Source organism: Lipophrys pholis, assembly GCF_963383615.2.
Source record: "Lipophrys pholis genome assembly, chromosome: 21".
NCBI lineage: Eukaryota > Metazoa > Chordata > Actinopteri > Blenniiformes > Blenniidae > Lipophrys > Lipophrys pholis.
In genome coordinates, this window is record NC_137649.1 from 16,173,342 (window position 1) to 16,184,657 (window position 11,316).

Below are 11,316 nucleotides of genomic sequence, written 5' to 3' on the forward strand. Positions count from 1 at the left end.
AGAGGAAAAAAATAAACCGATCAATGTCTGTCTTACATTTTGATTTTATAACCATTTCTCTTTAAAACGACATTTCAGAGTGGAGATGAAGACATGGACAGCTATCAGGTGAGTAGGTCACCTATAGAGCTGCTTGAAGGTTTAATGGGAGCAGAAAGGACATTGTTTCTGCGTGTTTGTGTGCAGGAGGTGGACCTGGAGAGGATGAGGGAGCAGTGGCTGGTCACTCTCACTCAGAGGCAGGAGTATCTGGACCAGCAGCTGCAGAAGATCGTCTCCAAAATAGGTACACAAACCTGACAATCGAAGGATTCATGTAAAAGCTCCAAACAGAGACAACTAAGATCAAAATGAGCTGCAGTTTCACTTTGAAAGCTCCTCTGGGACCCGATTTACATTTCCTTCCTATAGAGTTATGTTATTGTGTGTTTTGAGGCCTTGACGTGTGTCTGTGTGCAGATAAGTCAGAGGACGACCTGGAGAGAGAATCCCAGCTGCTGGAGTGTCGTCTCACCCTCACTGAAGAACGTAACGCTGTTCTGGTGCCGTCGACGGGCAGCGGCATCCCAGGAGCTCCAGTGGAGAGGTGTGTGTGTGTGTGTGTGGGGGGGGGGCGTCACAATAAGGCCTCACACTGGTTTACTTCTATTTGACAGTACCGGTGTGTTTTTTTCCGTGAACTTTTACATTGACCATTTAAGATTAAATTCTTTGTTTTTCTCTCTGGTTGGTCATATGTGTTTTCTGCAGCGATCCTCCTGATTCGGATCTCTCACTGTGTGATAACGGTGCTGTCGCGATGTCCTACCCCTCAGTATCGTGCACTCTGTGTTTAACCAGTGTCTCTCTGCAGGGTTCCCGTCCCTGGAATGGAGACACACATTCCCGTCCTCTTCCTGGATCTCAGCGGTATGTTGTTCACTTTTGTAGTCGAAATCTGGCAAAGATGCTGCATTCCTTTAATAACCCGCCCCCACCAGCACCACCACCACCACCACTCTCTCCCTGTTTGTTCTCCCTCCAGCCGATGATTTCCAGTCCAGTCTTTCGGCCCCTCTGGCCGGGGGTCTGGACGCGCTGCTACCCGGGGAGGACGAGGACGAATTCTTTGATCTACATATCTTGAAACACTACGATTCAGAGGTGAGGGGCTGTGGAGTGGAGCGGATCTGGTTCTAACAGTAAAGTAAAGAACCGGTTCAGCTGTGAAAGCCTGATGGTTGTGGTCCAGGTGAAGGCGGAGGCGTCCTGGGACTCCACGGTCCACCAGTGTCCCCAGCTGAGCCGGGCAGCCTCCGCAGACCAGAGGGTGTACCTGACGGTGCGCGCCGCGGTGCAGCTCAGCCACCCGGCACACATGCAGCTGGTCATCAGGAAACGCATTTGCGTCAACGTCACCGGGAGGCAGGTGGGTGGCCCCAAGGCATGATGGGTAGCAGCTACTCCTCCAATCACAGCAGGACTGTGTTCAGCTGATGTCATAAAATCACCTGATCACCACTCGTGAGGCGATGAAGCTCCAGTGGGAGTTGCAGTTCAGGTCATTGAGTCTGGATGGAAGATCAACCAGAAACTGTGAAATACCAGAGCAGCTCCAGGAGGGACACCGACTCACAAAACACTAATGGCTAATGTGAAGGTGCTGCAGCAAATCTAGAGTATAAGAGTCTGGTTGGTCACATTTTCCTAATCACTGTATGTTGAAGAGTGAAAGAAGATGTTGCACCAATGTTTTCAAACGAAACGGGCAAAAGTGTGTGTTGGTCCAACAACAGCGTCACGAATCATTGAATTATTACACAAAGTGCCACTTTTTCATCCGTCTGAAACGGGGAAAAATGTTTTCTGTCTATATTTATAAACAGCAAATCTGCAACCAACATAAAATAGTTGTGCTTTAGTGATATGAATTTTTTAATGAACTTTTCCAGTGTTTATACCAAAATGCAAGTCTTCTGTTTACCTTCTTGTACAGTTTGTGATCTCTTCTCATTTTATTGCTTAACTTTTGCTTGAATCGGAACTGATATTTCGCAGGGTTTCGCCCAGAGTCTCCTGAAGAGGATGTCCCAGCGCAGCACCATCCCCGGCTGCGGGATCACGTTTGAGGTGGTTTCCAACATCCCTGGGGTGAGTGCCTCATGCTGTCTACCAGGACAAACTGAGCTTTTCACAGTGCTCCTGCTTGACTTTCTACCTTAATGCTAAAGAAAACGACATCGCAATTGTGGGTTCGAAGTTATTGCATAGTTATCAGCCTTTGTAATATACACATGTAGGAATCTGAAACCTTGTTTGCTTTACACAAATGCTTTGGATTCAACAAACGAGAAATATCAGAAAACTATCATTCACACTGTAAACCTGCGTTTATTATGTCAATTGTCATGTTTTATAGGGCATAAAGGATTTTTAACAGACGTTTAATTGGAAATTTGAAGGAATCTTGAAGCCATAAAATTGGGAAATAAGTGTGAATTTGGTCGTTTTATTTATTAATTTAAAAAATGTTTTTTAATAAAAGTGTTTACCGCTACAGTCTTTGCAAAGTCACAACAATTAGACAAAAATGAAATCGCTTTTTATGACATACTTGAATAGGAAATTGCAAAAGTTCCGGTCAAGTTCTGGTATTTCTTTGCATGCTCTCATCTGTTATTGAAGTATGTACACAGAAACGGCTGCTTTTACACATATTTTTTACCACTACCCGTCGTCTCCAGAGTCCCACAACCCTTTTCTGGTTCGCCTCTGTAAAATAGGTGAATATGAGAGAAGCAGTCTGCTGCTCTGATTATCTGTGTGACTGCTATTTATTGTGCTATAATTACATTTCTGCTGCAGTGCAGCTCACAGATTTAATCGGCAGTCATCCTTTCCTGAACCGCAGGCTTCGACATCACTTCAGCTTTGTATTATTAGACCTGGTGTGCGGTGCTACACAGGCAGGTCAAACAGTGTCAGGACGTGTGCGGATGCTGTGTGGACTGTCCCTCACTGTGAACCTGCTCTGGCTCAGGACATCCACGGTCCGGAGGACAGAGAGATGCTGGCCAGGCTGGCCGCCAGCGCGGAGGACGACCAGTCGGCCGACAGCGAGGCGGCCATAGAGAAATACCTGCGCAGCGTCCTGGCCGTGGAGAACATCCTCACTCTGGACCGGCTCAGACAGGTCGGCTTGGAATCCCCCTCTAGAATACAGTCTGATCACATTTAACCCCAATCTGCATGATCACAGCAGACTTACCTCAATACGCCAACAAATTCAAAGTTTTCTCTGATCTCTTCTATCTGCTGTTCAGTTTTGGGTCTTTATCTTATATTAAGGTCTTTACTCTTACCAAATTAGTGCAACTCCCCGTGGAGAAATGGTCCCGTCCTGCATGTTTTAACAATAAATCTAAATATCGTCTGTGGCAATCATTAAGAGATTTATTTATTTTAACGAATTGCCTGTTTTTATGAAGAAATGCCAAGTTTAAAAAAAAAAAAAAAAAACGGGAAAATGTATCACAAAAACCCTCCAGGACTAGGATTAAACACCACAATGTCTCCAACTGTCACCGTCACACTTATAGTTCCAGTTACAACCAAATCCGGTCGTCGACGACGGGGCGGCGTAGAAACGGAGTTAAAAGACAAAGAAATGCGAGGCGTTTCGTTTGTCATCTCCGGGAGCAGTCACTCATTAAACGGCGGCCCCTCTGAGTGATGTTTCCATTGAAGCACGAGCATAATTAAATCCTCATCGCCTTCTTCTGTCTTTGTGTAATTTTGGAAACTGTCATCCAGAACCTAAATGGGAACACGTCTCCCTCCATCCTGCCAGGAAAAGAAACGGATCGGGCTAATTAATCAGTAATCCACAGAGCATCAAAACAGAGACGCACAACTCACGCTGTTTTTACTGTGTGTGTGTGTGTGTGTGTGTGTGTGTGTGTGTGTGTGTGTGTGTGTGTGTGTGTGTGTGTGTGTGTGTGTGTGTGTGTGTGTGTGTGTGTGTGTGTGTGTGTGTGTGTGTGTGTGTGTGTGTGTGTGTGTGTGTGTGTGTGTGTGTGTGTGTGTGTGTGTGTGTGTGTGTGTGTGTGTGTGTGTGTGTGTGTGTGTGTGTGTGTGTGTATCTGTGTGTGTGTGTAGGAGGTGGCTGTGAGGGAACAGCTGGCAGTCAGAGGGAAAGTGAGCAGACGCTGCCTGAGCTCTCCCAACGTCAACCTGGTAAGAAGATTCAACTCTTCTTTTTAGGTTTTCGTCTGTCACAGGTGGAAATATACAGAGCTTTGGGATTGTTTTTTTTTTTTTTTTTTTACTTTCTACATTGTGAAAGTTCTTTGTACAACCTCACCTTATACACCTTTTCTTGTACTGTCTCCCTGTAAAAATTAAACGGTACCGTTTTTGTATGCAGGTTAAATCTATAGCTCTCGAGTTTAATCCAAGAACAAAAAGGTATTTAAAGCGGTGGTTGGTGTATTCTACCCTCGGGAGATATACTCCTAATAATAGCAGATCTGGCTGATCAAATGGTTAAATCAGAAAAAAACCTCATTACACCATCTGGTGGTAACAACTGGTATTACAAAAACGGGAAAGCTGGGACCAGTTAGCTAGCTTTAGTAGATCATCTGAATTGACACTTAGGTTTCTGCTAACCACCTTAGAAACTAACTAACTGATCTTTGTGTTGTGTTCTTAGTTCATCCTGTTGTAACCTCTGTTATTAACCCTCCTGACTAACTCCTAACCACTCGACCCTCTAACCTTTTTAACCAGCTGTCAGCCAGCAGTTTGGATCTGTGCTCCTCCACTCATAGACTCAATGACTTCAAGGTGAGACTAACCTCCTTTTTCCTGATGTGGGTGTGAAATCAGCTGCTTCACAATAACATATAACTTAATTATCCTTTTTTTAGATCATTTCTGGTGATTTTAAAATCTGCTTTTCATGACACAATTGTATCAGTAATTTAGCACGAATGATTTGAAAGATGTTTTCTAATGTAGAAAAAGCAAAAGATATAAAAGATAAATTACTTTTTTTTATTTCTCCTACTTTACATTTATTTTATTATTCACAATCTGATTCTCGGACTCCTTTTTTACGTTATTAACCGATTAACCTTTTCCACACTAACAGAGTGTCCTGTGTTTGTTTTGGGTCAGACTTCATACACAGTTCAGTTGAATTGATTCCCAGTGTTTCTCAACTGGTGGGTCGCGGCCTAAACGTGGGTCCACCTTCAGGCTTTGTCTTAACTGAGGCGAAACATGTACAACGAAGTATATAAGTCATGAATTTTACTTGTGTGGAGGACAAAAACATCAGTTTTGTTTGTACCTTCAAAACTGAAGCGGTTCACTAAAGTTAGTGAAATGACGAGGCGGAGTGTTTCATTAGAATTTAGCTGATAAACGAGGGGAAAAGAGTAGTGGTGAAGTTAATTAAGCAAAGAAGTGTGTGTGATTTTCTATTTAGATATCTCGGGTTTAAAACTGAACTTTGTGTGTTCAGGGCTGGGAGAGCCAGCAGGACCTTTCTACAGCTCCTCCGCCGTCCAGACGCACACTGCCCGGCTCCTTCTCCCACAACGTGGGCCCAGAAACAGGTGAAGAGTGATCACTTTATCTCCAGATGCTTTGAGGAGGCTTCTTCTTCTTCTGCTTCTTCTTCTTCTTCTTCTTCTTCTTCTTCTTTCATGTCCTCTGCTGCACCCGCTGGCAGACTGCATCTCTCCCTTCAATTGCTCTGAACCTCTCACCACTTGTTTTCCCTCTTTTCCACTACATTTCTGAGTTTCCTTATCTGTCCCCCTGCTGCCTCCTCCCTCTTGTTTTCTCCCTCCTCCTCCCTCCCCCCTCCGTCAGTGCATTCAGGCTTTGCGTGGTCTTATCTCCCCTCAGTGAAGGCCGTCCCGCGGCTGCTGAAGTCCCTGCTTCCCGGTGGGCGGGAGGACGTTCGCGAGGAGACGGCTGTCCATCAGCAGGTACGCGCCGGTTTAAGCTCCTGTTCTCCGCTCGGCGCCGTCTTATCGCGGCTTTTAAAGTTTCTGTGCATCACTGCGTCCTCAATCTAAATATCCCCCTCCGCTCATCAGCAGCCTGCGCCACTTCTCCCCCGTTACCATGGGAACAGGGCTTATGAAGATGGAAACACAAATAATAGAGAGATAAAGAGTATAAATGCCTCAGTGCCCTCAGATGGCTGCTTTCCACAAGTAAATAAACAACGAGAAGAAAAAGACGGCACCTTTGTGTCGTATCTGTTGGTTTTAAGCTTCAACAGAAAGAAACCCTGTAAACTAAAGGAGGATGTTGGCATGCGATGCAGGAATCTACTTCCTTCCTCAAAATTGTATTTTGTGTTTTTTTTTTAAGATACCTTTTCTTAAAACAGGGGTGTCAAACATGTGGTTTGACTCTGGCCCGTCAGATGGAAATGTGAAAGTGTTCCATAAAAAGTGACTTTATTGTATATGACACTGAGTGGACAGGGTGGAGACGCAGCGTCCGGCCTGTTTAAACCCTCACACTTTACTGATGAGTAATTCTATGGAAAAGAGTCTGGATGTGATCGTGAACAGGACGTTCATTCTGATTGTACGTTTCATTCTCTTTGTCCAAAATGTTGTGAATAGTACGTATTAAATGCTGTTTTCGGAGAAAGTTACTTGGTAAAACTTTGAGGACTTGGAAAAAAACGTTTATAAATAATATAATTAAAACAGAAAAATATCCTTTGAGTGGAGGAACTTTCCAGCTTTATCAATGATGTAATAGTGATTAAAGTGAAGGTAAAATAATTCATCATAATGTTGCAGTCTTAAGCACTGAAGTGATTATATATTTGGTATGCTAATGCTAAATGCGAACGCTACACCAGCATGTCCCGCCAAGAAAACGTGTGGATTATTTCCATGAAATGACCTTTTGTGTCAGTGAGCACTAAATGAGTCAGACTGGATTTATTTTCATCTTAGGAGCAAATCACTTGAGTCATATGATACTGTAAAGGTAGCTTTAAGCTCGAGAGTTCACTACGAGTGCTAAAGTGACTCACTGCTGCCACCCGCAGCATAAAAGTGGCATTACATTAATGTCACGTGTTGTACTTCTTCTCTGTTTTTGGTGTATTTCTGTGCCACAGCGCCACCACAGACATTTCTCCGTGCAGGTTAAAACTTTTTCTTTTGGGAGTTTGTTCGGGTGCGGATGAGTCGTGCTCCGCGGTGACACGTGGCTGACAGACAGTGTTAATGTTTGCGATCAGAGCAACGCCAACAGCCCCCGCAGAGGTGGGAGCACACTGCAGAGCAGGTGAACCTCCGCCCCCTCCTTCACCACCGCCTCCTCCTCGTCCTCCCACTGATCTCCAATCACGCGTGGAGACGCAGGAGTCTGCAGCTCGTCTCTCTTCCCCCCGCGGAAGCTCGCGATCGGGCTGATTAGCGCTCCGAGCTGAGGAAAGCTAATCAGAGGACTCGCGTGTCGCTGTTGTTTTGGTCGGAGTGGAAACCCGGCGCGCCTCTCAGCGCTTTGTTCCAGGCGGTCGGCCTCATTATCGCTTTTTCCACCTCTGTGTTTACAAGGGTCAACACAAAAACAAAAGCCTGGAGGACTGTAAACACAGCTAACCATCAGGGTCTAATTTGATAAGTGATCACAGCACCTGTTAATAACGCGACTCTGTTAAATTAGACTCGTGTTTTGTCTCCACGCCTCAAAGCAAACGCGTGTGCTGCTCACTTTGCATCCCCCAGAGAATTGAAAATGAATGCAACCATTTCAATGTTTTTGTTACTGCACTTTTTTAATGCGCCTTTAGTTTTCATGGACGTCATGTTGAACCTCCACTGGGGGGCAGCTCTGAGTCAAACAGCTTCTACGTCAAACAGCTCGGTTTGTAAATCAGGCTCTGTGACTGTGCAAGGCGAGTTGGTTTCTTCTTCATGTCTCAGTCACTTTCACTCAGCAGCCACATTTTACTGCTTGAACTTTACATTTAGTGGGGGTTTTATCATATATTTCATATTTTTTTTTAAAGTGCATTATAACTGTAACCACGCTAACCCGTCTAGTCTACTAGCTTCTCCTCTACTGCACATCAAGTGCAAATAAATGCATTAAAATATGAGGACGTCTATTAATTTTGTAAAAACACATTTATACAACTTAATTTGCTGCAATTGTAACGTTGGGGGAGGGGAAAAGATTTATCGACAAACCAGAAATAGAACATAAGATTTTTTTCTACATATAAAACAAAACTCACATATATTCTTCCTTTGGATCCAACAGGCGTTAACCACAATAATTTCTAATGTGAAAAGCATAAGTGAACCCGTCAGTCACCACGAAGAGCTCTGGTCTACGTCATCGGTTTGAATAAATCAACATTTCTGAAAGGTGGACTTGTGTTGACCTGCAGGTCGTCTGTAACGATCCCCAGAGCTGCAGGATCGACGTGTTCGACCTGCTTTCTCGCCTCACGCCTGCCGACCACGTAGGTTCAAGAAAAGAAAAGGAAAAAGTCACAAATCAAATGTGTTTGAGGGAAAAAAAAACAATCACCCTGATTAAAATCCCACGACTGCGTCTGCAGAGCAATTGTCCCAATTTAGAAGACGCCGTTTGAACGTCTCCGAGACGTTTCTCGACAGATCCTCTTCACAAGCCAAGAAACTGCCAAGAAGCAAATGAGCGAACATTTAATCAGCTGATGCATCATATTGAGCTTTAAAGAGCCAACTTGAATACTGAATAGGGATAAATGATTTTGGGTGCAATTATAATTAAGGTGCAATTATCCTGATTGTTTTACCCGTTTATGGTGATTATCTGTCTGTGCGATCTGATGAACAAATATTTTTATTGCACTTTCTGCATCCCGTGTCAACATCTCCACTGCTGATTAGCACAATAAATAAAATGTTTGATTCCCTTTTCACCACACTAACGTGCTAAACCGATGATGTTGGACTCTAAAGGAAGCCGTAATACACTGAACTGAACACGTTTGGAAGTATTTGGACGAACGATGGTGACTTGACGATAACTTTTCACCCACGTTGAAGCTTTAAAATCACCACATCACAATAAGTGGAATGAAGTGAGCGTCCCGGTCACGTCGGCTTTATTCCGTCTTTCTCAGGGTGTCCCGCAGATCATGGTGCAGTCGGCCAGCGTGGAGGACGGCATGAGCCGGCATCAGCAGCTGGTAAGTTCCCCGAAGGCGACTCGTGGTCCATTTATCTCGGCGGAACAGGAGCGAAAGACCCGAACCTGTGTGACGCGTCTTCAGTGATTCATCAAAGCTTTTTCGTCATCTCGGGCCACTTCTGAAGACGAACAACTGCATTTTAAATGATTGAAATCTTTTAGGTATCTTCACTGTCACTTGCTCTTTTAAGTTATCGTGTCCTTAAATATCAACGAGATCCTGCAGTTTTGGTGAAGAGGGAGTGGAAACAAACGCAGTTTGACGCCTTTACACTGAGATAAGATGTGAAGATTGTGTACGTTTAAACACCTTAGAGTATAAACCCTTGACACTTTAAGGCAAACCATTCCCTTCTGGACCTGGTTAAGTTTTTAACATCAGACCAGAAGATGTTTGTTCTGTGATACATTACAGCCTTTTCCACTGAGGGACCACGCGAACATATCAGTTTCCTTCAGACTCATTTCTGAACCATCGGGAAAAAGTTGGACTCTACAATAGTTTAACATTTCAGCTCATTTTGTCGTTATCGTGATTTTTCCATCAGATTCCCATCGCGGAAATCATTCCTACTGCCGTCCAAACAGAAATACCCAAATCTGTACCCATCCCGCCCCCCAGCCCGGTGAGCGAGGTCTCCAGCGGATACATGTCGACGAGCATCTCCACCGCAACGCTGTCCGACGTCTACACTCTGAGCTGGGACCTTCCTCCGTCATGCAGCGGCAGAATCGATCCTTTTGAGGATGTACCAGATGAGGAGGAGGAAGACGAGGGGACACAGGAAGTCCCGCCTCTCTCTGTCCCCATGCAGTCCAACAACAGCCTCAAAGATTTTCTTCCTGCCACATCAGAGCCACAGAACTCATCTCCGGGCTTTAACGGGAGAGCGCCTGAAAAGATCGTCCTGATACCAGACGACTTGAGTCAACAAGAACCAAGTCAGTCTTCCTCTGTCGAGTTGGGAAAAGAAGAACCAGAACAACATGTGGATGTGGAATTTCCAGGAACGACCAAACAGAATGACTCCTCACCTGAGCAGACCGGATCAGAACAGTCAAACAATCCAGGCTCAGTAGAAGAACATCTAACGGAAGAGAGCGACTTACCACAAACACACCAATCTGAACCCGAAAGCCCTTCAATAGATCACGAGGTGATCGACACGGACGAAACAGAATGGAATCAGTCCACTCACCAGGAAACACAACCATCCACCGAAGAAGCCAAACGTCACTCTGATGTTCCAGGGTCGCAGCAGCACAAAGCCGACTTTACAACTTCTGAACGTACGTCAGAACCAGCAGCAAACCTCAACACAGCCTGGTCTGAAGGTCCTCCTCCAGAATCACCTGGAGACTCAGGTGTTCCAGCTTCATCCAGGGAACCATCGATTTTTGATGACACTAAAGAACTTGAGCAAGCTCCAACTGAACCGTCTGAAGGTCAAGTATCCTCTAACAAACAATCAAGTTTCGATGGCGTTGGAGAACTTGAGACAAAACTATTCTCACCTTCAACTGAACCGTCTGAAGGTCAAGTATCCTCCAAGGAACAATCCACTTCGGACACTACGGAATATCTTGACTCCAGCCTGATCCCAGCTTCTCCTAAAGCCTCCAGTCCCACTTCAGAACCACCTGGAGAGCTGGAAAACCAATTACCATCTGAAGAACGATCACCTTCAAACAGCACCCCCATTCAGGCTTCAACCTCAACCTCCAGTGAGATCCAACAAGCCCCTCCTTCCAAACCTGCCCCCTCTGGGGAAAACCCCTTCAAGATCCGTAAAGTCAAATCCTCAGACCTCAGGTCCTTCCCGCAGATTGTGGACGAAGAGGAGGGAACCAGCAGCCTCGGAGCCGGACTGAACCTGTCGATCCCAATGGAGACGCTGGAAATCATCTCCGATTCTGAGGAAGGAGAAGCAGCCGCTTCTACCGTGCTTCCCGATTGGTTGATAGAGGGAGAGTTTGTCACTGTGGGGACCAATAAGAGCGGTACGGTGCGATACGTGGGGCCCACAGACTTCGCAAAGGGTACCTGGGTTGGAGTGGAGCTGGAGGTCCCGGCAGGTACGTAGAACATCCGAACTGTATTCT

The 11,316-nt window shown here is 45.3% G+C and overlaps 1 protein-coding gene across 3 annotated transcripts in view; it reads left to right on the forward strand.

The window, feature by feature from the left end:
• LOC308126085 (kinesin-like protein KIF13B) overlaps nt 1–11,316 on the forward strand; it is a 43,632-nt gene that overhangs the window by 27,173 nt on the left and 5,143 nt on the right. For 2 of the 3 annotated variants that reach the window (XM_080490190.1, XM_080490191.1), the window contains 14 exons: nt 79–108; nt 187–286; nt 460–586; nt 854–909; nt 1,025–1,143; nt 1,232–1,408; nt 2,038–2,130; nt 3,020–3,172; nt 4,138–4,215; nt 4,771–4,827; nt 5,510–5,603; nt 5,899–5,981; nt 9,146–9,211; nt 9,762–11,289. In XM_080490190.1, coding sequence (XP_080346316.1) covers nt 79–108; nt 187–286; nt 460–586; nt 854–909; nt 1,025–1,143; nt 1,232–1,408; nt 2,038–2,130; nt 3,020–3,172; nt 4,138–4,215; nt 4,771–4,827; nt 5,510–5,603; nt 5,899–5,981; nt 9,146–9,211; nt 9,762–11,289 — 2,761 coding nt within the window. The remainder of the gene's footprint in view (nt 1–78; nt 109–186; nt 287–459; nt 587–853; nt 910–1,024; nt 1,144–1,231; nt 1,409–2,037; nt 2,131–3,019; nt 3,173–4,137; nt 4,216–4,770; nt 4,828–5,509; nt 5,604–5,898; nt 5,982–9,145; nt 9,212–9,761; nt 11,290–11,316) is intronic. The other variant, XM_080490192.1, reaches the window with a different exon arrangement.